The following is a 25,803-nucleotide window of genomic DNA, read 5'->3' as shown; positions in this document are numbered from 1 at the left end:
GTTCGTCAACCGCAGCTGGGGGCACTTAGTGGTTGCCTCAGGTGCGGTTGTCACGGACAACAGTCATGCGTGCGGTTGCCCTTGGCAACGTGTTTTATATGTGTGCACATTCCCTGTTTGGTGTCCACAGGGTTTGAGTTGTATGCACTTCCCCTTTTAGTTGCTGTCCTCCCTTCCATTGGTGTTGGAAGGGTTAATCCCCTTCTGTGTGTTGTGAACATTGGGTGTGTCTCTGTGTGGGTGTGACCTCAGGCCTCCTTATATGTTGGTGTGTTGGAGTCTGAGGGTTCAGTTTGGATTTGGCTCAGCTTGGTGTGGAGCTCTGCTCCTGGGCTGTTTTTAATCCTGTCTGTGTGAGCCACCCTTATTTATTATTCTGTTTCCCTTGCTGTGTCTGTTGTCCCCTCCGGTGTGTTTGTCATTCCTCTCCCCACCTGGTGTATGTAGTTGTGGTGTGGGTTGTGTCTGAGAGGTTTGATTATGGTGTGTGATGGCTCCGAAAGGGGCGTGCTTACCCGGAGGGGTTAAGCGAAGGCAAGACCGTGGGTTTCCCAGCCCGGAGCCTCTTTCCATCTTGGCTGCGGCAGGTAAGAGTAGATAACATTGTTATTGTGCTTTGTGTCTTACCTGCCGTACGGTTTCCCCCATTGCCTTGCATCCTGTCAGCTACTGGGCCTCTGGAGACGCCAGTCATCCGTGTCGAGGATGCACAGGCATTCTCTGCCCTGTCATCAGGCCTAGGGTGTAGCAGGGATAGCAGGGTCCTAGGTTGGAGAGTATGAGCCCCCTTACCTTATGAGGCGGCTCATACGCTAGGAGTCCAGGGAGAGCGCTTAGGGTTACGTGAGGAGGTGACCAGCTCCCTGTTCCCCACTATCTGGCGTTGCAGCAACAGCTATTGCACGGTGGGGGGTTTTCCCCACTCCCCACCGTGACAGCTGGAGGATGGCAGAAATGTCATGGGGAGCCAGAATAGTGAGGGGATGACCCAGCACAACGTCAGATGTGACGTTTAGAAGAGAGCTGGCAGCATGGATAGCTCTGACACAGGAAGGGGCTTCTCTGGCTACTGGGTCCAGTCTCTCTGTATGGTAGGACTTTGGGGTCCTTCAGGGTCACAGTGACTGGTGGGACACTGAGGTATCCAATATCCTGGGGTCCTCTGGCCCAGAGAGTATTGGGGATGAGGTGCAAAATGGTTTGCAGCGAATCCCCTTGCTCATATAAATCAGTGCAGAATTTTATTGTCACACATTCGGCAGCCGTGGCTGTCACATAATTTGAGTGAAAACCACAAAGACCAAGAAGCGAGACAGTTTCTTATCAGACTAACACAGCAGAAACTAACATTTCTGTGAAAAGAAAAAAGGTGGGGGTCAACTGATCCCCCGCAGCTGTCCTGCAATGTGGAATGATCTGCTAATTTAGCTTTTGTCCATTTCTGTAGTTGTTCTATAAAGAATTCTCCAGACTCATGATCCCGGGGGTCAAAGTTAGCACCTTTAAGTTCAGGATGTGGATTTGATCCATTATCAGTGTGGAGTATTCACCTGTCTTGTTTTCCACTATACTTTGCAGGTCCGACCATGTGCACCCATAGGTTTGATGCACTTGGGACAGCTTCCTGAAAAAGGGCATGGGATGGGTCTCAGGGTCAGGCAGTAAATTCACTATGGTGAATAACTGTTGTGGGGTGAAAGACACATATTTTGGTGGTCCCTGTGGCCGGTTAAGTGCTAGGGCTTCTTTCAGTGTCTCAAGGTTTCCCTGCTCAATTTTCTGTAAGTTCTTTTGTAACTCTGTAGTCTGACCCTGCAGTATTTGATCTTGTGAACGTCATGATGGGCGCACGGTCATGGGTACAGTCCACTGTGGTGCCAGGGATAAAGTTGGCGGATCCCCGTAGTCTGTCGGGGTACCCCGCGAAGGAGTCTGCATATTACCCGGTGCATTTTGTATGCCCATTGTGGATTCTGCAGCACCGTCTGCATCCCCCTGCTCTGCTTCATCAGGTTGCCCCCCTACCATTATAGGAGTAAGGGTGGCAGGTGAGTGGGGTAGCATGAATGTACCGTCCGGGTTTATCATCGGGTACAAGGTAGTAGGAAGGGGCAAGGGTGACATAGGAGTGACGGGGGGGTCCGGACCGAATGATATTAAAGGTCCGTTCATGGGCGTTACCTGGGGACAAGATGGCGCTGTAGCTAACACGGGAAGTGATGGGACGTGCCGGGGAGTAGTTACCAAGGTGTGGTTTTGTGGGTGGGGAACCCCACAGGGAAGGCACGTATCACGGGAGGAGGGATTCTGTTGACCACATGTTTTGCAGGTCCACCCACCTGCTTTCTTCCCGGCGCCATTATAGGGTGGTGGCTAGTCATGTATCAATGCAACACCAGGCTTACAGAAATATCTCTGTCTTTTCTCATCAAAATTTAGTTCCCCCCGGTCTGTTCAAATTCTTTACTACAGTCCAACCACACACGGACCATGTCTGTCAATTTATCATCTTCTAACTTCCCTCTCTTCTCGTTTAACAACACTTGCCAGGTGGCACTACATAGGATGCCTCCTTTACAGACACCTTTAACTCTTCTCCAACTTACTTAATCCTTTTATGAAACGTTTGCCTCTCCTGTCCGCCACGTACTGTTCAGGTGAACAGTAACCCTTCGGGACACTTTCCTCATTTCCCATTATCTCTCGTACCTACTGAAGCCGCCTAAAGACCTCTGCATAGAGTAATCACTGGACGTGAAGACCTTTGAGTCCCGGTCAGCACACTCTGGGCTACCGCGAACCGCTCTCCACCCATCTGTGATCGTCCCCTTTATGGAGATTCGAGTCAGACACCGGGCTGAACTCCGATACAGGCACACAGGAGAACTCCGTGTCTCAGTCAATGATACTTGTCAACAGGGTCTTCACAACTTATAGGCACAACACAGTACATCAAGACTTTAAAAAAAACATATGGGGTTCTTACTTTCATGCCCTCGAGGACGTCCCAGACTGCTTCCGCACCCCTCCCTCAGACGAACACCAAGAGGCTACACCAGGGGACACTTTATAGGCAAGATGACTCAATTTTCCTACCTCATATCACGGGTTGCGATCCCGGTGTCCGTTAGTGCACCTCTCCTCGTCTGGTCTCTGGGGGTACGGGAACAGAGGGTCCAATCCTCGAGCCCCACGTTGGGTGCCAAAATTGTTCTGGTTCTGACAAAGCTGCCAGTTCAGTTGATGTACTGCTCCAAATTAAGATACGTGCACGGAGAGATCAGACAGACAACTCACTACATGGAGTTAAAAAGGATCTCTGGTTTATTTCTGAAAACAACATGGGTTTCATGAGAGGAAGGAGTGGGAGGGGGGTGAAAGATAAAGTATATATTTTCTATTGGCTATGAACTCTCTACTTTTCTGTAACCTTGACGGCCAGAGGAAATTCCTTCTCCCTCCCCCCCCTTGTTCCTGGGTGAAACCGTTACTTCTTTCTTTGTAGCTGCTTGCTTGAGCTGAACGGAAACCACAAAGAAACACATGATAAAAACACAAAGTAAGATTCTAGTTTATAGGTGTAGGCTGAATGCCTGGCCGCCATCTTAGCTCAACAAGCAAGTATCCATTTTGTATCAATAGTCCATAACATTAGAGTGTGTTTGCTCTCTGACTGACCTGATGTGTCCTGGTGTAGAAGAGAGACTGCTGTAGTGTGAGGCACTTACCAGAGGAACCGTGAGTGAATTCCAGGCCCTGCCTGATTACACGTCCAGAGCTGCTGATTATCTCTAACCAGAGTTACAGAGACTACAAAGAGAGGCCAGAGCTGAGCCACGCTGAAGCAAGCAAGCAAGCAACCAGATCGGGACCCAGACTGTATCTGCCTGCATGTGCCGGACACCGAACTGTGAGTGCACTGATGTTAACCGGAGCTAGGACATAGTGGAATAGGATTTAGTTTAGTGCACCGTAGAGGTGCACCCCGGGTAGCGGGGACAGATAGGACTACCTAGAAGAGAGTAGCCTGCTATTGTCTGTACTTGTGTTTGTGATTCATTTGTGTTCTTTATGCAAATTTCCATTATCTTTGTTGTGAATTCTCAAGCTGTTCATATTGTAAATCTGCTTCTCCGGCAGTTACCCTAAGTTCACACCTGAGCGTTTTACAGCGCGTTCAAACGCGCTGTAAAACGCTCAACACATGAAAACCAATGCTTCCCTATGGGAATGGTTCTCACCTGGGCGTTTTACAGCGCGTACGATCGCGCTGTAAAACGCCCGACGCATAATCAAGTACTTGAGCTTCTTTGGGGCGTTTTGACGCGCATTTGTGGCCATAGGCAGTCAATCACACAAACGCGCGTCAAACGCGCGTTTACTATTACAAAAAACGCGCATAAACACGCGCGACTAAAACGCGCGTAAAACGCGCATTTGAGAAACGCTCAGGTGTGAAAGCAGGGTTAGAGTTCTCCTTTAATAAAGCCGGTTTCTACTTCAGCCTCCTTGTCTGCTGCACTGTACTTGAGTCCTGCTCTACGGTCTCTTCCTCTGCTGACCGTTACAACAGGAGGTAGCGCCGGCCCAGCGCTAAACGGCCAACGCCCTCGGGACTTCAGCGACGGACTTCCTTCCCCTCTGTCCAGCATCGAGGGACATCTGGTTGGGGGCATGGCAAAACGCCTAACACAGTCAGGAGCTTTCGAGCCGTGAATCCCGGCACAGCGCCACTCTGGCCCATTAGGGGACGGGTCTGAACGGCCAATGGGTTAAGACCCGCCCCCCCCCATACCCCACCCCTCCCCATGCCGACAGGTGTCTTTTTTCAGCCATGAAAGATTTGCCGCCGTAGCGCCCGAGCAGCAGGTGTCTGTAAAACGCTCAGGACAGGCTTTCGGCGGGCCAAGAAATGATTCCAGCTGCGAAAGGCGGAGCTGCAAGTTGGGATGGAGCCAGGTGTCCGGAGGTGAATGAAAAGGGGTATTCCGGCCAGAAGCAATTCTCGCCCGTGCGCCTTTGGGTGGGCTCCCAGGGGTCGCTCCCTCGCCCAGCTAGCAGTTATCATCTGTCCAGTGGGTGGCGATAATTGCTTCTGGCCGGGATGCCCCTTTGAAGGAAGAAGGTGAGATGGGTGCGAATGATTGCAAGCTGCTTTTTCAGCAGGCTTCTCTTTGCTAGGGCCTATTGCCCGCAAGGATGTTGTGCTGGTGTGGCGCTGTAAATGCGCCTGCAGGTTAGCGGTGATTGCCTCCAGCCCTGCGGGAGGCATGGGTACTATGGAAGTGAAGCCTAGTCTCAAAAGTAAGAAGCAAGACTGGTGGTGGGCAGGAGGCTAACAAGCATACTGGGGTTTTGCAAGGGTTAAAGAGCAGGAGAGAGAAAGCGAATGCAATGAAGCAAGTGAGCGGTTGAAAAAGTGAATGTAAACTAGGCATAGAGGAGAGTGACCCCTGCTGGTTGACGTGAGGAAAAGCAAAAGCAAAAGCCTACAGCACCTGGTATTCCCAGGCGGTCTCCCATCCAAGTACTAACCAGGCCCGACCCTGCTTAGCTTCCGAGATCAGACGAGATCGGGCGTGTTCAGGGTGGTGTGGCCGTAGGCGGAAGCAGGCCTCTCACTTGCTGCTCTTCTCCTTTTCAGTCTGGCAGGCATTTCCAGGGCTGCTGAACACTAGGCCTTTTTCTTCTTTCCTTTCTCTTCCTTTTTTTTGCTCCCTAAAGCCTGTCTGCAGCGCAGAGCGCCTAGGAAGCGCCCGCGCCCAGCTAGCCGCCTGTAGTCCCACGCCAGCCACCTCACCCGTCACAGTCTCCCGTCTGCCTACCTCTTTGCAAGGCCTTAGCCGGAACTCCCCCCACCTCCCCCGCGCTCTGGCCACCTCCTGGCCTGCACGTGCTCACCCACTCAATGGCTCTCTTACACACAGTTCACCTTAGCAGAGGGGGACATTCCTTCTGCTGGCTGGCCATAAACGGGCAGGCACCCGCCCCAAAGCCTGGCCCAGCTGCCTTTTAACCCTTTCATTTCCAAAATGCCAGGCTACCGGGAGGTTATGATCAGGCCTTGCAGCCTGGACCCAGAGCTAGGTGGGAGGCCTGCAGGGGAAAGCCATTAGCAGCCAAACCGTCCCCGAGGCCTCTTGCGCTTTTCCCCTCTGGAAAGCGTCAAGTCGCTGTGTGTAGCGGCGTCGATCCATGCTGGCCGATCTGAGCGGGAGATGACAAAAACATAAATGAGGAAGCACAGACGGTGTGGCGCTGTAAATGCGCCCGCAGGTTAGCGGTGATTGCCTCCAGCCCTGCGGGAGGCATGGGTACTATGGAAGTGAAGCCTAGTCTCAAAAGTAAGAAGCAAGACTGGTGGTGGGCAGGAGGCTAACAAGCATACTGGGGTTTTGCAAGGGTTAAAGAGCAGGAGAGAGAAAGCGAATGCAATGAAGCAAGTGAGCGGTTGAAAAAGTGAATGTAAACTAGGCATAGAGGAGAGTGACCCCTGCTGGTTGACGTGAGGAAAAGCAAAAGCAAAAGCCTACAGCACCTGGTATTCCCAGGCGGTCTCCCATCCAAGTACTAACCAGGCCCGACCCTGCTTAGCTTCCGAGATCAGACGAGATCGGGCGTGTTCAGGGTGGTGTGGCCGTAGGCGGAAGCAGGCCTCTCACTTGCTGCTCTTCTCCTTTTCAGTCTGGCAGGCATTTCCAGGGCTGCTGAACACTAGGCCTTTTTCTTCTTTCCTTTCTCTTCCTTTTTTTTGCTCCCTAAAGCCTGTCTGCAGCGCAGAGCGCCTAGGAAGCGCCCGCGCCCAGCTAGCCGCCTGTAGTCCCACGCCAGCCACCTCACCCGTCACAGTCTCCCGTCTGCCTACCTCTTTGCAAGGCCTTAGCCGGAACTCCCCCCACCTCCCCCGCGCTCTGGCCACCTCCTGGCCTGCACGTGCTCACCCACTCAATGGCTCTCTTACACACAGTTCACCTTAGCAGAGGGGGACATTCCTTCTGCTGGCTGGCCATAAACGGGCAGGCACCCGCCCCAAAGCCTGGCCCAGCTGCCTTTTAACCCTTTCATTTCCAAAATGCCAGGCTACCGGGAGGTTATGATCAGGCCTTGCAGCCTGGACCCAGAGCTAGGTGGGAGGCCTGCAGGGGAGAAGCCATTAGCAGCCAAACCGTCCCCGAGGCCTCTTGCGCTTTTCTCCTCTGGAAAGCGTCAAGTCGCTGTGTGTAGCGGCGTCGATCCATGCTGGCCGATCTGAGCGGGAGATGACAAAAACATAAATGAGGAAGCACAGACGGTCTACAGCACCCGCTCTTCCCAGGAGGTCTCCCATCCAAGTACTGGCCGAGCCCAACCCTGCTTTGCTTCTGAGATCGGACGAGATCAGGCGTACCCAGGGTGGCATGGCCGGTAGACAGCGCCTGTCCCGTCGCCCAGGCAGACCTTCCTGGAGCTCGCACGGAGACGAAGCGGCGCGCGCACACGCTTGGTGAGCCGAGGACTGGCCAGGAACAGGAGGTAGCGCCGGCCCAGCGCTAAACGGCCAACGCCCTCGGGACTTCAGCGACGGACTTCCTTCCCCTCTGTCCAGCATCGAGGGACATCTGGTTGGGGGCATGGCAAAACGCCTAACACAGTCAGGAGCTTTCGAGCCGTGAATCCCGGCACGGCGCCACTCTGGCCCATTAGGGGACGGGTCTGAACGGCCAATGGGTTAAGACCCGCCCCCCCCCCATACCCCACCCCTCCCCATGCCGACAGGTGTCTTTTTTCAGCCATGAAAGATTTGCCGCCGTAGCGCCCGAGCAGCAGGTGTCTGTAAAACGCTCAGGACAGGCTTTCGGCGGGCCAAGAAATGATTCCAGCTGCGAAAGGCGGAGCTGCAAGTTGGGATGGAGCCAGGTGTCCGGAGGTGAATGAAAAGGGGTATTCCGGCCAGAAGCAATTCTCGCCCGTGCGCCTTTGGGTGGGCTCCCAGGGGTCGCTCCCTCGCCCAGCTAGCAGTTATCATCTGTCCAGTGGGTGGCGATAATTGCTTCTGGCCGGGATGCCCCTTTGAAGGAAGAAGGTGAGATGGGTGCGAATGATTGCAAGCTGCTTTTTCAGCAGGCTTCTCTTTGCTAGGGCCTATTGCCCGCAAGGATGTTGTGCTGGTGTGGCGCTGTAAATGCGCCTGCAGGTTAGCGGTGATTGCCTCCAGCCCTGCGGGAGGCATGGGTACTATGGAAGTGAAGCCTAGTCTCAAAAGTAAGAAGCAAGACTGGTGGTGGGCAGGAGGCTAACAAGCATACTGGGGTTTTGCAAGGGTTAAAGAGCAGGAGAGAGAAAGCGAATGCAATGAAGCAAGTGAGCGGTTGAAAAAGTGAATGTAAACTAGGCATAGAGGAGAGTGACCCCTGCTGGTTGACGTGAGGAAAAGCAAAAGCAAAAGCCTACAGCACCTGGTATTCCCAGGCGGTCTCCCATCCAAGTACTAACCAGGCCCGACCCTGCTTAGCTTCCGAGATCAGACGAGATCGGGCGTGTTCAGGGTGGTGTGGCCGTAGGCGGAAGCAGGCCTCTCACTTGCTGCTCTTCTCCTTTTCAGTCTGGCAGGCATTTCCAGGGCTGCTGAACACTAGGCCTTTTTCTTCTTTCCTTTCTCTTCCTTTTTTTTGCTCCCTAAAGCCTGTCTGCAGCGCAGAGCGCCTAGGAAGCGCCCGCGCCCAGCTAGCCGCCTGTAGTCCCACGCCAGCCACCTCACCCGTCACAGTCTCCCGTCTGCCTACCTCTTTGCAAGGCCTTAGCCGGAACTCCCCCCACCTCCCCCGCGCTCTGGCCACCTCCTGGCCTGCACGTGCTCACCCACTCAATGGCTCTCTTACACACAGTTCACCTTAGCAGAGGGGGACATTCCTTCTGCTGGCTGGCCATAAACGGGCAGGCACCCGCCCCAAAGCCTGGCCCAGCTGCCTTTTAACCCTTTCATTTCCAAAATGCCAGGCTACCGGGAGGTTATGATCAGGCCTTGCAGCCTGGACCCAGAGCTAGGTGGGAGGCCTGCAGGGGAGAAGCCATTAGCAACCAAACCGTCCCCGAGGCCTCTTGCGCTTTTCTCCTCTGGAAAGCGTCAAGTCGCTGTGTGTAGCGGCGTCGAACCATGCTGGCCGATCTGAGCGGGAGATGACAAAAACATAAATGAGGAAGCACAGACGGTCGACAGCACCCGCTCTTCCCAGGAGGTCCCCCATCCAAGTACTGGCCGAGCCTAACCCTGCTTTGCTTCTGAGATCAGACAAGATCAGGCGTACCCAGGGTGGCATGGCCGGTAGACACTGCCTGTCCCGTCGCCCAGGCAGACCTTCCTGGAGCTCGCACGGAGACGAAGCGGCGCGCGCACACGCTTGGTGAGCCGAGGACTGGCCAGGAAGTAGCGCCGGCCCAGCGGTATTCCCAGGCGGTCTCCCATCCAAGTACTAACCAGGCCCAACCCTGCTTAGCTTCCAAGATCAGACGAGATCGGGCATGTTCAGGGTGGTGTGGCCGCAGGCGGAAGCAGGCCTCTCACTTGCTGCTCTTCTCCTTTTCAGTCTGGCAGGCATTTCCAGGGCTGCTGAACACTAGGCCTTTTTCTTCTTTCCTTTCTCTTCCTTTTTTTTGCTCCCTAAAGCCTGTCTGCAGCGCAGAGCGCCTAGGAAGCGCCCGCGCCCAGCTAGCCGCCTGTAGTCCCACGCCAGCCACCTCACCCGTCACAGTCTCCCGTCTGCCTACCTCTTTGCAAGGCCTTAGCCAGAACTCCCCCCACCTCCCCCGCGCTCTGGCCACCTCCTGGCCTGCACGTGCTCACCCACTCAATGGCTCTCTTACACACAGTTCACCTTAGCAGAGGGGGACATTCCTTCTGCTGGCTGGCCATAAACGGGCAGGCACCCGCCCCAAAGCCTGGCCCAGCTGCCTTTTAACCCTTTCATTTCCAAAATGCCAGGCTACCGGGAGGTTATGATCAGGCCTTGCAGCCTGGACCCAGAGCTAGGTGGGAGGCCTGCAGGGGAGAAGCCATTAGCAGCCAAACCGTCCCCGAGGCCTCTTGCGCTTTTCTCCTCTGGAAAGCGTCAAGTCGCTGTGTGTAGCGGCGTCGATCCATGCTGGCCGATCTGAGCGGGAGATGACAAAAACATAAATGAGGAAGCACAGACGGTCTACAGCACCCGCTCTTCCCAGGAGGTCTCCCATCCAAGTACTGGCCGAGCCCAACCCTGCTTTGCTTCTGAGATCGGACGAGATCAGGCGTACCCAGGGTGGCATGGCCGGTAGACAGCGCCTGTCCCGTCGCCCAGGCAGACCTTCCTGGAGCTCGCACGGAGACGAAGCGGCGCGCGCACACGCTTGGTGAGCCGAGGACTGGCCAGGAACAGGAGGTAGCGCCGGCCCAGCGCTAAACGGCCAACGCCCTCGGGACTTCAGCGACGGACTTCCTTCCCCTCTGTCCAGCATCGAGGGACATCTGGTTGGGGGCATGGCAAAACGCCTAACACAGTCAGGAGCTTTCGAGCCGTGAATCCCGGCACAGCGCCACTCTGGCCCATTAGGGGACGGGTCTGAACGGCCAATGGGTTAAGACCCGCCCCCCCCCATACCCCACCCCTCCCCATGCCGACAGGTGTCTTTTTTCAGCCATGAAAGATTTGCCGCCGTAGCGCCCGAGCAGCAGGTGTCTGTAAAACGCTCAGGACAGGCTTTCGGCGGGCCAAGAAATGATTCCAGCTGCGAAAGGCGGAGCTGCAAGTTGGGATGGAGCCAGGTGTCCGGAGGTGAATGAAAAGGGGTATTCCGGCCAGAAGCAATTCTCGCCCGTGTGCCTTTGGGTGGGCTCCCAGGGGTCGCTCCCTCGCCCAGCTAGCAGTTATCATCTGTCCAGTGGGTGGCGATAATTGCTTCTGGCCGGGATGCCCCTTTGAAGGAAGAAGGTGAGATGGGTGCGAATGATTGCAAGCTGCTTTTTCAGCAGGCTTCTCTTTGCTAGGGCCTATTGCCCGCAAGGATGTTGTGCTGGTGTGGCGCTGTAAATGCGCCTGCAGGTTAGCGGTGATTGCCTCCAGCCCTGCGGGAGGCATGGGTACTATGGAAGTGAAGCCTAGTCTCAAAAGTAAGAAGCAAGACTGGTGGTGGGCAGGAGGCTAACAAGCATACTGGGGTTTTGCAAGGGTTAAAGAGCAGGAGAGAGAAAGCGAATGCAATGAAGCAAGTGAGCGGTTGAAAAAGTGAATGTAAACTAGGCATAGAGGAGAGTGACCCCTGCTGGTTGACGTGAGGAAAAGCAAAAGCAAAAGCCTACAGCACCTGGTATTCCCAGGCGGTCTCCCATCCAAGTACTAACCAGGCCCGACCCTGCTTAGCTTCCGAGATCAGACGAGATCGGGCGTGTTCAGGGTGGTGTGGCCGTAGGCGGAAGCAAGCCTCTCACTTGCTGCTCTTCCCCTTTTCAGTCTGGCAGGCATTTCCAGGGCTGCTGAACACTAGGCCTTTTTCTTCTTTCCTTTCTCTTCCTTTTTTTTGCTCCCTAAAGCCTGTCTGCAGCGCAGAGCGCCTAGGAAGCGCCCGCGCCCAGCTAGCCGCCTGTAGTCCCACGCCAGCCACCTCACCCGTCACAGTCTCCCGTCTGCCTACCTCTTTGCAAGGCCTTAGCCGGAACTCCCCCCACCTCCCCCGCGCTCTGGCCACCTCCTGGCCTGCACGTGCTCACCCACTCAATGGCTCTCTTACACACAGTTCACCTTAGCAGAGGGGGACATTCCATCTGCTGGCTGGCCATAAATGGGCAGGCACCCATCCAAAAGCCTGGCCCAGCTGCCTTTAACCCTTTCATTTCCAAAATGCCAGGCTATCGGGAGGTTATGATCAGGCCTTGCAGCCTGGACCCAGAGCTAGGTGGGAGGCCTGCAGGGGAGAAGCCATTAGCAGCCAAACCGTCCCCGAGGCCTCTTGCGCTTTTCTCCTCTGGAAAACGTCAAGTCGCTGTGTGTAGCGGCGTCGATCCATGCTGGCCGATCTTAGCGGGAGATGACAAAAACATAAATGAGGAAGCACAGACGGTCTACAGCACCCGCTCTTCCCAGGAGGTCTCCCATCCAATTACTGGCCGAGCCCAACCCTGCTTTGCTTTGCAACATGCCAGACCTGCAGGGTATAGCGAAGTGAGGTCACGGTTATGGGCAATCAAGGGTTGCTCACTGTATTGGAGAACCCTGGGCAGGCATGTGGCAGTGAAGGAGAGGTAGACACGGTTCCTCTGGGGCACACTCTGTATGTAGGGACCAGGCCTGATGGTGGATGAGGTGCCCTGGATGTTACGGGTATTTTGAGTGCCTGGGGCAAGGTCCCTTTAAAGTTCATGACGCCAGTGCCTTTGACGGTGGCACACCGGTTTATAGTTGGAATAAGTGAGGTACATAGGTGGTGTAGTGAACCAAACATTGCTTTACTTAACAGTCCAACTTTGTACATACAGATGGTAACACAGTCTTTTAGATCACAGCTTTACAAGCAGGCTTATTCCACAAGATGGCAGGTATTGATTATGCAAGATACTCAGAGGGTAAATCCACAATGCACTCAGAATCAGGTTGTACCTTTCCTCAGAAATAGACTACACTGTTCTTTCTAGAACTCCTGTCTGGCTTTCTATCCCAAGGCCCGGATTCCTAAATGGTGGCTTAAATCCTTGGTAATATATATATCTTCCTCTCATATTAAATTCCTGCTTTACTACTTTATAGTTCCTCTGCCCATTAAATGACTTGTCTGGTGAAGGACTGTGGGTTTCTCCCAGGAAGTTCTGTCCTGCTACTGGGGTATCTCAACTGAGCTAAGCTTAGCCTCAGGAGCTTCAGGCTGACGAGGTAACTCCTCTAGTCCCCTGGAATCAACTAACTCTCCCCTGTCTGGGCCTTCCTATATACAGTCATGTGAAAAAATTAGGACACCCTTTGAAAGCATGTGGTTTTTTGTAACATTTTTAATAAAAGGTTATTTCATCTCCGTTTCAACAATACAGAGAGATTAAAGTAATCCAACTAAACAAAGAAAACTGAAGAAAAGTCTTTTCAAGATCTTCTGTAAATGTCATTCTACAAAAATGCCTATTCTAACTGAGGAAAAAGATAGGACACCCTCACATGTATTCCCTCTTAAATTGGCTCAGATCTCACACAGGTATATCACACCAGGTGCACATAATTAGTAGATCGTTACTCTGCTTGTTGAATGAGGCTTGCCCTATTTAAACCTCAGACATTTAGTTTGGTGTGCTCCTGACTGTTGAAGTGAGAGTGAGCACCATGGTGAGAGCAAAAGAGCTGTCAGAGGACTTCAGAAAAAAGATTGTAGCAGCCTATGAGTCTGGGAAGGAATTTAAAAAGATCTCAAAAGATTTTGAAATCAGCCATTCCACTGTCCGGAAGATAGTCTACAAGTGGAGGGCTTTCAAAACAACTGCCAACATGCCCAGGACTGGTCGCCCCAGCAAGTTCACCCCAAGAGCAGACCGCAAGATGCTAAAAGAGGTCTCCAAAAACCGTAAAGTGTCATCTCGAGAACTACAGCAGGCTCTGGCTACTGTTGATGTAGAAGTACATGCCTCTACAATCAGAAAGAGACTGTACAAGTTTAACTTGCATGGGAGGTGTGCAAGGAGGAAACCTTTGCTTTCCAAGAGAAACATCGAGGCCAGACTGACATTTGCCAGAGATAAAGTTGACAAAGACCAGGACTTCTAGAATAATGTTCTTTGGACAGATGAGTCCAAAATTGAATTATTTGGACACAACAGCAGAGGACATGTTTGGCGTAAACCAAACACAGCATTCCAAGAAAAGAACCTCATACCAACTGTGAAGCATGGAGGTGGAAGTGTCATGGTTTGGGGCTGCTTTGCTGCAGCAGGACCTGGTCAGCTCACCATCATAGAATCCACGATGAATTCTACTGTGTATCAGAAGGTGCTTGAAGAACATGTGAGACCATCAGTTAGAAAATTAAAGCTGAAGCGGAACTGGACCATGCAACATGACAATGACCCAAAACATACTAGTAAATCAACCAAAGATTGGCTGAAAAAGAAGAAATGGAGAGTCCTGGAATGGCCAAGTCAAAGTCCAGATTTGAATCCCATTGAGATGCTGTGGGGTGACTTGAAAAGGGCTGTACGTGCAAGAAACCCCTCAAACATCTCACAGCTGAAAAAGTTCTGCATTGAGGAGTGGGGTAAAATTTCCTCAGACCGATGTCGAAGACTGGTAGATGGCTACAAGAACCGTCTCACTGCAGTTATTTCAGCCAAAGGAGGTAACACTCGCTATTAGGGGCAAGGGTGTCCTATCTTTTTCCTCAGTTAGAATAGGCATTTTTGTAGAATGACATTTACAGAAGATCTTGAAAAGACTTTTCTTCAGTTTTCTTTGTTTAGTCGGATTACTTTAATCTCTCTGTATTGTTGAAACGGAGATGAAATAACCTTTTATTAAAAATGTTACAAAAAACCACATGCTTTCAAAGGGTGTCCTAATTTTTTCACATGACTGTATATCTAGGGCTCTCTAGCTCCCTCTAACGTCTGGGAGGCTAAATTACACCCTGACAGGCCTGACACCCAGATAACACAGGGAAAAACATGCACATGACATTCAATGCAATGAAACACATTAACCTGTGTAGTGCCCACCTTTACCTAGTGGGACACTACAGCTTCTGAGATCGGACGAGATCAAGCGTACCCAGGGTGGCATGGCCGGTAGACACCGCCTGTCCCGTCGCCCAGGCAGCCTTCCTGGAGCTCGCACGGAGACGAAGCGGCGCGCACACGCTTGGTGAGCCGAGGACTGGCCAGGAACAGGAGGTAGCGCCGGCCCAGCGCTAAACAGCCAACGCCCTCGGGACTTCAGCGACGGACTTCCTTCCCCTCTGTCCAGCATCGAGGGACATCTGGTTGGGGGCATGGCAAAATGCCTAACACAGTCAGGAGCTTTCGAGCCGTGAATCCCGGCACAGCGCCACTCTGGCCCATTAGGGGACGGGTCTGAACGGCCAATGGGTTAAGACCCGCCCCCCATACCCCACCCCTCCCCATGCCGACAGGTGTCTTTTTTCAGCCATGAAAGATTTGCCGCCGTAGCGCCCGAGCAGCAGGTGTCTGTAAAACGCTCAGGACAGGCTTTCGGCGGGCCAAGAAATGATTCCAGCTGCAAAAGGCGGAGCTGCAAGTTGGGATGGAGCCAGGTGTCCGGAGGTGAATGAAAAGGGGTATTCCGGCCAGAAGCAATTCTCACCCGTGTGCCTTTGGGTGGGCTCCCAGGGGTCGCTCCCTCGCCCAGCTAGCAGTTATCATCTGTCCAGTGGGTGGCGATAATTGCTTCTGGCCGGGATGCCCCTTTGAAGGAAGAAGGTGAGATGGGTGCGAATGATTGCAAGCTGCTTTTTCAGCAGGCTTCTCTTTGCTAGGGCCTATTGCCCGCAAGGATGTTGTGCTGGTGTGGCGCTGTAAATGAGCCTGCAGGTTAGCGGTGATTGCCTCCAGCCCTGCGGGAGGCATGGGTACTATGGAAGTGAAGCCTAGTCTCAAAAGTAAGAAGCAAGAATGGTGGTGGGCAGGAGGCTAACAAGCATACTGGGGTTTTGCAAGGGTTAAAGAGCAGGAGAGAGAAAGCGAATGCAATGAAGCAAGTGAGCGGTTGAAAAAGTGAATGTAAACTAGGCTTAGAGGAGAGTGACCCCTGCTGGTTGACGAGTTACGCAGTTAGAAGCTAGATTTGTGGATCAACCTACATCGACTAATGAGGCGCAGTGGAAGGAGGCTCAAAAGCTTCTGAAAGAACACATACAGACTAGGGCGGAGGATAAACATCTATTTGTGACTCAGAGATATTTTGCTGAAAGAGAAAGTGCGGGCCACTTGTTAGCTACTGTGACTAAAGCACAAAATGGTCCTTTTTGTATAGCCTCAATTAGAGGAACTGGAGGGAGATTGGTGACGGGAGATGAGAACATCCTGGGAGAATTCTATACTCATTTTGGGGAGGTGTATAGGTCCAGATTGGTCACTAATGCGTCGAACGGATCCAATTATTTAAAGGGGATTAACATCCCTGTCTTATCTGAGGAAAATAGGTTGCTTCTTGATGAAGATATAACTTTGGAGGAACTGGAGATGGCGCTGAATTCCATCCCCAATAGCAAGGTGCCTGGTGGGGATGGTCTCCCTGGGGAATTCTACAAGAAACATGGGGAATTATTACTTCCACACCTGCTAGCAGTTTTTAAAGATGCGTATCAAGAGGGTAGGTTGCCCTGCTCTATGAGAGAGGCGATAGTAGTGGTGATACCCAAGCCCGGCAAGGACCCCTCTCTGGTAGACTCCTACAGGCCCATATCTCTCCTGACAGTGGATGTAAAACTTCTGGCTAAAGTTCTGGCCAATCGTTTAAATAGGGTCATTCAGACTATAATCCACGATGATCAATATGGATTTATGCCTGGTAAATCTACGGCCTTGAACCTTAGACGGTTATTCTTGAATCTTCAGCTGGAGGGTGGAGATAGACAGGATAGTAAGGCTGCGGTGGTCTCACTTGACGCTGCCAAAGCTTTTGACAGCGTCGAGTGGGAATATTTGTGGGCTGTCATGTCTGAGATGGGCTTCGGTTCATTTTTTTTAAAATGGGTCAAGCTCTTATACTTTGAGCCCAGGGCCAGAATTAGAGTGAATGGTCAGTTATTACCTGCTATTGCTCTGGAAAGGGGGACGAGACAAGGCTGTCCGTTGTCTCCCTTTTTATTTGCGATAGCAATAGAGCCAATAGCATGTCTTTTAAGATCTACACCGTTGGTGAGGGGGCTAGTGAGGGGTTCTATTGAAGAACGCGTATCTTTGTATGCGGACCATATGCTGATTTATGTAGGTGATCTAGCTGGTTCCATAGGTTCAATAATTTCTACAATATCGCAATTTGGTGACCAATCTGGACTTCTCATAAACTGGGAAAGGTCGGTGATCCTCCCAGTATCTTCTCAAATGCAAGCCCGTCATGCCAATTTCTCTGAGCTCAAGGTGGTGCAATCGTTTAAATACAAACCGGATTCCCAAAAAGTTGGGACACTATACAAATCGTGAATAAATACTGAATGCAATGATGTGGAGGTGCCAACTTCTAATATTTTATTCAGAATAGAACATAAATCACGGAACAAAAGTTTAAACTGAGAAAATGTACCATTTTAAGGGAAAAATATGTTGAATCAGAATTTCATGGTGTCAACAAATCCCCAAAAAGTTGGGACAAGGCCATTTTTACCACTGTGTGGCATCTCCCCTTCTTCTTACAACACTCAACAGACGTCTGGGGACCGAGCAGACCAGTTTCTCAAGTTTAGAAATAGGAATGCTCTCCCATTCTTGTCTAATACAGGCCTCTAACTGTTCAAGCGTCTTGGGCCTTCTTTGTTGCACCTTCCTCTTTATGATGCGCCAAATGTTCTCTATAGGTGAAAGATCTGGACTGCAGACTGGCCATTTCAGTACCCGGATCCTTCTCCTACGCAGCCATGATGTTGTGATTGATGCAGAATGTGGTCTGCCATTATCTTGTTGAAAAATGCAGGGTCTTCCCTGAAAGAGATGGCGTCTGGATGGGAGCATATGTTGTTCTAGAACCTGAATATATTTTTCTGCATTGATGGTGCCTTTCCAGACATGCAAGCTGCCCATGCCACACACACTCATGCAACCCCATACCATCAGAGATGCAGGCTTCTGAACTGAGCGTTGATAACAACTTGGGTTGTCCTTGTCCTCTTTGGTCCGGATGACATGGCGTCCCAGATTTCCAAAAAGAACTTTGAATCGTGACTCGTCTGACCACAGAACAGTCTTCCATTTTGCCACACTCCATTTTAAATGATCCCTGGCCCAGTGAAAACGCCTGAGCTTGTGGATCTTGCTTAGAAATGGCTTCTTCTTTGCACTGTAGAGTTTCAGCTGGCAACGGCGGATGGCACGGTGGATTGTGTTCACTGACAATGGTTTCTGGAAGTATTCCTGAGCCCATTCTGTGATTTCCTTTACAGTAGCATTCCTGTTTGTGGTGCAGTGTCGTTTAAGGGCTCGGAGATCACGGGCATCCAGTATGGTTTTACGGCCTTGACCCTTACGCACAGAGATTGTCCAGATTTTCTGAATCTTCGGATGATGTTATGCACAGTTGATGATGATAGATGCAAAGTCTTTGCAATTTTTCGCTGGGTAACACCTTTCTGATATTGCTCCACTATCTTTCTGCGCAACATTGTGGGAATTGGTGATCCTCTACCCATCTTGGCTACTGAGAGACACTGCCACTCTGAGAAGCTCTTTTTATACCCAATCATGTTGCCAATTGACCTAATTAGTGTTAATTGGTCTTCCAGCTCTTCGTTATGCTCAAATTTACTTTTTCCAGCCTCTTATTGCTACTTGTCCCAACTTTTTGGGGATTTGTTGACACTGTGAAAATTTGAATCAACGTATTTTTCCTTTAAAATTATACATTTATTCTGATTAAACGTTTGATCTGTCATCTACGTTCTATTACAAATAAAATATTGACATTTGCCATCTCCACATCATTCCATTCAGTTTTAATTCACAATTTGTTTAGTGTCCCAACTTTTTGGGAATCCGGTTTGTATATATATATTGTGAGACACTGACAGGTCTCACGTCTCATGCAGGTTAGAGGCAAGGAAGGGGTGGATAGTGTGGTCCACACCCCTATTCCTCCACAGATGAGACCAGCTGGAGGTTCTCAGGTTGGCATAAGGCACCTCCCAGGGTGTTAGCAAGGGGGGAAGGAGATTCGTTGTGCAATAGGGTCCCGTTGGAGGCTCTGTATTAGTGGTCTCAGCCGGGCTGGCTGAGGGACCACGGGGCTAGGTGCTAGCCGGAGCATTGGAGGATCCCGTGACGCCTGGGCGCAAGGCTCACGAGGCCGGAGTCGGAGGGACTACTGGGCCACACTCCCTCATAAAGGTACTGGAAGTAAGAGTGTGTGTGAACAGGACTCAGCACAGTCAGGCGGCTGTAGGCCACTGGGCTGGGAAAACCGCTTGTAATTACCGGGTGCGAACAGTGCTTTAAGTAAGGTAGGAAGATACCTTGTTTAGTTAGAGCCCAGCCGGGCAGGTGTTTATTTTGTATGATTTATGTTTGTTTTGCTGAAGTGCCAAATAAAAGCGATGTTTGGACCTTAAACTTAGTGTCTGGTGAAGATACTTGTGTGAAAGACCCCCGGAGAAGATCTAACCCCCCACAATTGAGGATGTGCTGAGGATCTGCGAGGCTGTTGCTAAGGGCGACCAGCCACAACAGCGTGCGGCTGTCCAGCAGTTATGGTGCGGAGCAAGTGGCTCATATTCTGCGGCTGGAGTATCCTTGGCTCCCGGGACTGCTGAACCTGTGACATCGCTCGGTAAGATTGTTCCTGTTATTGATTATGTGGCAGACCCAGTGACAGTAAGCCGGCGGCAGTTGATACCTGTCGGGCCGGTAGGTGATAAGTCGCAGAGGCAAGAAACTATTGTGAAAATGTGTGATAACATGGAAAAAACTGTGTCTGAACAGGCGGGTAAGCTTGTTGTGATTGCTCCCTCGCAGGAATGTTCTTGCGTTACCCAAAATGCCCGGAATCAAGGCTAGACATGGGATGACAAGGATCCGGGATCCCATGCTAGCCCGGGTAAGAGGTAGCACAATATTGAAACCTGAGATTGGTAAAATAATAAAGGTGCTGGACAGTCGTGCGGATAAGGACTATCCGCTGATTTTCACTGAGCGTCAGACTCCAATGAGAACAGGGGCTTATGAACTTGATGTTACAGATACGCTCATGCATGAGGGAGTGTTGGGGTGTAATTTTCCCTTATGCTGGGAGTTGTGGAGTAATGGAGACACTTCTGCAGAGAGTGCAAAATCTCCTGCAGAACTTGTACCTGTCCCTTTAAGTGAACGTGTAAGGGAAAGGACCATTGAAAACAGTGATGTAGTTGAAGTGAAAAATGAAAATGTGAGGTCATGTGAAGTATATGATGATGACATGCCTTTTCCCTTTCAGGATGTGATCAGGAGAGAAGTGCCCCCTCCTGATAAAAATATATGTGATACAAAAATGCTGGTTAATATTGTGATATATATAATATTTACAATATATATAACAGTTATATGACATCCAAACATGAAGTCACTGTAGATAACTCTGCTCTTGTCTTTAACACACAAACGTAGGAACTGTATTAAAGGGCTTCTGTCAGCCCACTAAACCGTTTTTTTTTTTTTTGGTTTACTAATAATCCCTATACTGCGAGCTCCTTATACATAAGTTAAATAATCATTTTGGTTCAGTAGAATTTTATAAAAAGCTATTTTTAAAATATGTAAATTACCTTGCTACCAGCAAGTAGGGCGGCTACTTGCTGGTAGCAGCCGCATCCTCCGATCCTAATGACGCCCCCTCCGCATTGTGATTGACAGGGCCAGGGAACGGAATCGTTATCTGGACCCTGCCTGTTTGCATTCAAAATCCGGCGCCTGCGCCGCGGCCGTACCTATCTTTAATGTGCGCAGGCGCACTGAGAGGCGGCCGCTCGCTCGGCGCTCCATCCTCAATGCGCCTGCGCCGATGACGTCACATCTACACCCGGCGCAGGCGCATTGAGGATGGGGCGGCCGAGCGAGCGGCCGCCTCTCAGTGCGCCTGTGCACATTGAAGATAGGTACGGCCGCGTCGCTGGCGCCGGATTTTGATTGCAAACAGGCAGGGCCAGCAGATAACGATTCCGTTCCCTGGCCCTGTCAATCACAATGCGGAGGGGGCGTCATTAGGATCGGAGGATGCGGCTGCTACCAGCAAGTAGCCGCCCTACTTGCTGGTAGCAAGGTAATTTACATATTTTAAAAATAGCTTTTTATAAAATTCTACTGGACCAAAATGATTATTTAACTTATGTATAGGGAGCTCGCAGTATAGGGATTATTAGTAAACCAAAAAAAAAAAAAAAAAAGGTTTAGTGGGGTGACAGAAGCCCTTTAAGGTTATTGGCAGGTCTAGCTGTATAAACACACAAGCTATATTAGCAACCTAGGACAGGTTTTAGCTGGCCAGCTACACTCCCACCAAAATTACCTATAATTCTATGTTCTTAGTGGTAGAACTTGAAGTGTCTTTTATCACTCTCAAGTAGAACAACTAACTTCTGTATAGGACGTTCCAACTTGAGTGGAGTAGTGAGACGTTTTTCTTTTTTGTCAAGTTTTGAGACTCCTATTTGTAACTTCACTCTTCTTACTAGTTTGCAATCAATTTTTTGAACTTCTAGAACTTTGCCCAATTTCGATTGACTTCTAGGTAAATCTTCTTCTTTTACTAACACTATGTCACCAACTTGGACTTTTCTTCTGGGTGTTTGCCATTTACTTCTTAGCATAATATTGGCTAAGTACTCTGTCCTCCATCTATTCCAAAATTGATCTAATTGATATTGAGTGTGATTAGACGCCATCTCCTTTTAGCATATAAAACCTCTTTGGTGAACTTGCCAGGCGGGGGCTGTATGTAATCAGACTTAAGTTGAAGTAGATGGTTGGGAGTTAAAGGGTCCAAAGTTGTTGGATCGTTGATGTTATCAACTGTAAGTGGACGACTGTTAACAGTAGACATTACTTCATAGAATAGGGTCCTAAGTGAAGCATAATCTATTCTTTTGGCGTTCTTTTTCAACACTGAACTTAAAGGGAGTCTTTCACGCAGATTCACCCTATTAACCTAATAACAGTTTTATGTCCACAGTATCCCCCCTATTAAAACTGTGCTTACCGTTTGTTCCTTGCTATCATCGTTCTGCAGAAAAACACTTTGAATCCACATGCAAATGAGGCTGTGAAGGTGCCCAGGGGCGGCGTTACAACGGCCGGTGCCCAGGCCCCTGGGTCATTTTCATATGATGCCACTCCCCCTCCGCCGTGTCTGCCCGCCCTTAGTCTCCCGTCCGTAATCCCACGATTGCGCCGATGAACGCGATATCGGTGCGTGCGCATTGAATGAGCACAGTCGGGCCGGGGCATCACAGTTTACCATGCGCACGGTAAACTGTGATGCCCCGGCCCGACTATGTTCATTCAATGCGGACGGGAGGAGGGAGGTTAGAGCAGAGACTAAGGGCGGGCAGATGCGGCGGAGGGGGAGTGGCTTCGTATGAAAATGACCCAGAGGCCTGGGCACCGGCCGTTGTAACGCCGCCCCTGGGCACCTTCACAGCCTCATTTGCATGTTGATTCAAAGTGTTTTTCTGCAGAACGATGATAGCAAGGAACAAACGGTAAGTACAGTTTTAATAGGGGGGATGCCGTGGACATAACACTGTTATTAGGTTAATAGGGTGAATCTGCGTGAAAGACTCCCTTTAACACATTTCTTATAGTTCTGATTTGTCTTTCCCAAACTCCTCCTGTATGGCTTGCATGTGGAGCATTCATATGAAAATCACACTGTTTCTCTAACAAATACTTAGTTACCTTTTCTTTATTGATCTCTTTTAGAGCTTTTTTTAATTCATTCCTTGCTCCGACAAAATTTGATCCTTGGTCAGATCTAAGCTCTCTGACATTACCTCTAATGGCTATGAAACATCTCAAGGCGTTGATGAATGTGTCAGTTGACATTTCCAGGTGAATTGCTCTTGAGCTCAGACTAGTTTTGAGCGAACATGCTCGGCCGCACTGCTGTTCGGCTCGAGCATCACTATGCTCGGCACATCCGAGTGCTCGGCCGAATACTGCGGGTGCTCGAGTACAATTTAATACAATGAAAGTCAATGGGAGACCCGAGCATCAAACCAGTAACCAACTTCTCTCAAACTGCTTTGGGTAAAGATTCTTCCTTGATGCAAGGATTTGTTGTGGTAGTGATCAATAATCAATATCGTGAAGGTACAGTTTTTGGGTAGAATTGCTGGATGCTTCACTCTGCTAGGTAAAAATGCATTTTCCAGTCTCCCTCCCACCTTCAGTATACCATCCTGCAGAACAAGATTAAGTTTGTACAATGGGTGGTTGTTTGGAAGCCTTTTAGGTTCTTGACTAAGTATCTTCAACTCTTCACTGTAGAATCTCTGTTAAATGAGTCTTATGACTGTTTCTTCAGCTTTCATTCTTTCTTCTACATTCAACAATTCCTTCTTTCTGATGCCCTTTGCCAAACGTTGAATTTAAGCTACTACGTTTATGACCATATTCCATTTTGAACATCTGGCTAGTCTTTCAAGTATAGAGAAAGCCGTACGTCAAAGCGATCTCTGTAAGACAGGTCCTAAGACTAACTACTACCTGTTATGCGCAATAATGGCCGCTATAAAGTTCAGGATATGTTGGATCCACATGCATGCTGGGTCCACTCTGCCTTTTACCATTTTTGGTGCCATAATGGCCTCCATTACTTACAAGGGATGCAGGTACCAACATGCATGCTGAGCCCACTCCATACCTTTCCTTGTGCCAGACAGCTTCCAATGAATGTAGTGAGAGTAGGCCACAGCTTTATACTGAAACTAATTAAAATCAGCCTATGGGGCAGACTAATCAGGAGTGCACGACTCGCTGGAGTGCCACATCTCCAGAATTGTAAATCTGCAAAGAAAAGGGGGTTAGTCAGAATCTCCCAATGCGCAGGTACACACTGCCTTGGCAAAGACCTAGAGAAAAAAAAGACAATGCAACAGCACCCTGCAAATCAGATAAAGTACAATAATGCCATAGTCACAAAAAATATTATAGTGCTAATGCTACACTTATTTATAAAGTGAGATGCTTGGCAAATGCATTTTGTACAAACCCATTTGAGCCCGTCTGCCGTACGTCAAGGCGATCTCTGTAAGAAGGGTCCTAACACTAAATACTACCTGTTATGCGCAATAATGGCCGCCATAAAGTTCAGGATATGTTGGATCCACATGCATGCTGGGTCCACTCTGCCTTTTACCATTTTTGGTGCCATAAAGGCCTCCATTACTTACAAGGGATGCAGGTACCAACATGCATGCTGAGCCCACTCCATACCTTTCCTTGTGCCAGACAGCTTCCAATGAATGTAGTGAGAGCAGGCCACAGCTTTATACTGCAACTAATTAAAATCAGCCTATGGGGCAGACAGGCTAATCAGGAGTGCACGACTCGCTGGAGTGCCACCTGCGCATTGGGAGGTGCTGACTAACCCCCTTTTCTTTGTAGTCTTTCAAGTATGTCATCTTGACACTTGGCAGCAGTGCTCAATGTTTGTACAATTTTAACTTCTGGATCACCCAAAGACAATTCTGTGTAATCTTTACTGGACGTGATTTCCTTTCCCCAAAGGAACTCTGGGACTGTGAACCAATTTGAATTTTTCAATTCTGTTACATTCAGGCCTCTTGAAGCATGATCTGCTGGGGTTATGCTTTGTGTCAGGCCTCATGCACACAACAGTTTTTTTTCACGGTCCGCAAAAACGGGGTCCGTGGGTCCGTGATCCGTGACCGTTTTTTCGTTCGTGGGTCTTCCTTGATTTTTGGAGGATCCACGGACATGAAAAAAAAGTTGTTTTGGTGTCCGCCTGGCCGTGCGGAGCCAAACGGATCCGTCCTGAATTACAATGCAAGTCAATGGGGACGGATCCGTTTGACGTTGACACAATATGGTGCAATTGCAAACGGATCTGTCCCCATTGACTTTCAATGTAAAGTCAGGAGTCCCTTTACTTTCACACTTGTGTTCATATAATGCAGACGGTGGCTCCGTTCAGAGCGGATCCGTCTGCATTATATTGTTAAAACATTTCTAAGTGTGAAAGTAGCCTCAGACGGATCCGTCCAGACTTTACATTGAAAGTCAATGGGGGACGGATCCGTTTGAAAATTGAGCCACAGTGTGTCATCTTCAAACGGATCCGTCCCCATTGACTTACATTATAAGTTTGGACGGATCCGCTTGCCTCCGCACGGCCAGGTGGACACCCGAACATAACTTGAAGCGTCCCCATCACCATGGGAACGCCTCTATGTTAGAATATACTGTCGGATATGAGCTACATCGTGAAACTCATTTCCGACAGTATATTCTAACACAGAGGCGTTCCCATGGTGATGGGGACGCTTCTAGTTAGAATATACTACAAACTGTGTACATGACTGCCCCCTGCTGCCTGGCAGCACCCGATCTCTTACAGGGGGCCGTGATCAGCACAATTAACTCCTCAGGTGCCGTGATCAGCACAATTAACTCCTCAGGTGCCGCACCTGAAGGGGTTAATTGTACTATCATATCCCCCTGTAAGAGATCAGGGCTGCCAGGCAGCAGGGGGCAGACCCCCCCCCTCCCCAGTTTGAATATCGTTGGTGGCACAGTGTGCGCCCACCATCGGGCCCCCCCCTTCCTCCCTCTATTGTTATAAATCGTTGGTGGCACAGTGTGCGCCCACCATCGCCCCCCCTCCCTCTATAGCAGTAACAACATTGGTGGCAGTGTGCGGCCTCCCATCTCCCCCCCCCCCCGATCATTGGTGGCAGCGTAGTTCCGATCGGAGTCCCAGTTTAATTGCTGGGGCTCCGATCGGTAACCATGGCAACCAGGAAGCTACTGCAGCCCTGGTTGCCATGGTTACTTAGCAATAGTACAATTGTAGAAGATTCATACTTACCTGCTTGCTGCTGCGATGTCTGTGACCGGCCGGGAGCTCCTCCTACTGGTAAGTGACAGTTCTTTAGCAATGCGCCGCACAG

The 25,803-nt window shown here is 50.3% G+C and overlaps 1 protein-coding gene, 4 non-coding genes and 4 pseudogenes across 5 annotated transcripts in view; 1 reads left to right on the top strand and 8 right to left on the bottom strand.

The window, feature by feature from the left end:
- Positions 1–5,486: 5,486 nt before the first annotated feature.
- On the bottom strand, positions 5,487–5,605 carry LOC122923826. Its single transcript, XR_006387329.1, has one exon. It is a non-coding gene; the product is annotated as a 5S ribosomal RNA (ribosomal RNA).
- A 921-nt stretch (positions 5,606–6,526) lies between these two features.
- On the bottom strand, positions 6,527–6,645 carry LOC122923825. Its single transcript, XR_006387328.1, has one exon. It is a non-coding gene; the product is annotated as a 5S ribosomal RNA (ribosomal RNA).
- Positions 6,646–7,290: 645 nt separating this feature from the next.
- Positions 7,291–7,410, bottom strand: LOC122923821 (annotated as a pseudogene).
- Positions 7,411–8,423: 1,013 nt separating this feature from the next.
- Positions 8,424–8,542, bottom strand: LOC122923824. Its single transcript, XR_006387327.1, has one exon. It is a non-coding gene; the product is annotated as a 5S ribosomal RNA (ribosomal RNA).
- Positions 8,543–9,187: 645 nt separating this feature from the next.
- LOC122923823 lies at positions 9,188–9,307 on the bottom strand (annotated as a pseudogene).
- A 100-nt stretch (positions 9,308–9,407) lies between these two features.
- LOC122923822 lies at positions 9,408–9,524 on the bottom strand (annotated as a pseudogene).
- Positions 9,525–10,169: 645 nt separating this feature from the next.
- Positions 10,170–10,289, bottom strand: LOC122923827 (annotated as a pseudogene).
- A 1,012-nt stretch (positions 10,290–11,301) lies between these two features.
- On the bottom strand, positions 11,302–11,420 carry LOC122923820. Its single transcript, XR_006387326.1, has one exon. It is a non-coding gene; the product is annotated as a 5S ribosomal RNA (ribosomal RNA).
- A 4,754-nt stretch (positions 11,421–16,174) lies between these two features.
- The window catches only part of LOC122923818 (carbonic anhydrase 1-like), a 71,583-nt gene continuing 61,954 nt past the window's right edge, over positions 16,175–25,803 (top strand). Inside the window, exons 1-3 of the mRNA XM_044274666.1 lie at positions 16,175–16,304; positions 16,410–16,574; positions 18,920–19,030. Coding sequence (XP_044130601.1) covers positions 16,175–16,304; positions 16,410–16,574; positions 18,920–19,030 — 406 coding nt within the window. The remainder of the gene's footprint in view (positions 16,305–16,409; positions 16,575–18,919; positions 19,031–25,803) is intronic.

This window comes from Bufo gargarizans, unplaced genomic scaffold, assembly GCF_014858855.1.
Source record: "Bufo gargarizans isolate SCDJY-AF-19 unplaced genomic scaffold, ASM1485885v1 original_scaffold_1964_pilon, whole genome shotgun sequence".
Classification (NCBI taxonomy): Eukaryota; Metazoa; Chordata; class Amphibia; order Anura; family Bufonidae; genus Bufo; species Bufo gargarizans.
This window is presented reverse-complemented; position numbering and strand designations above follow the sequence as displayed.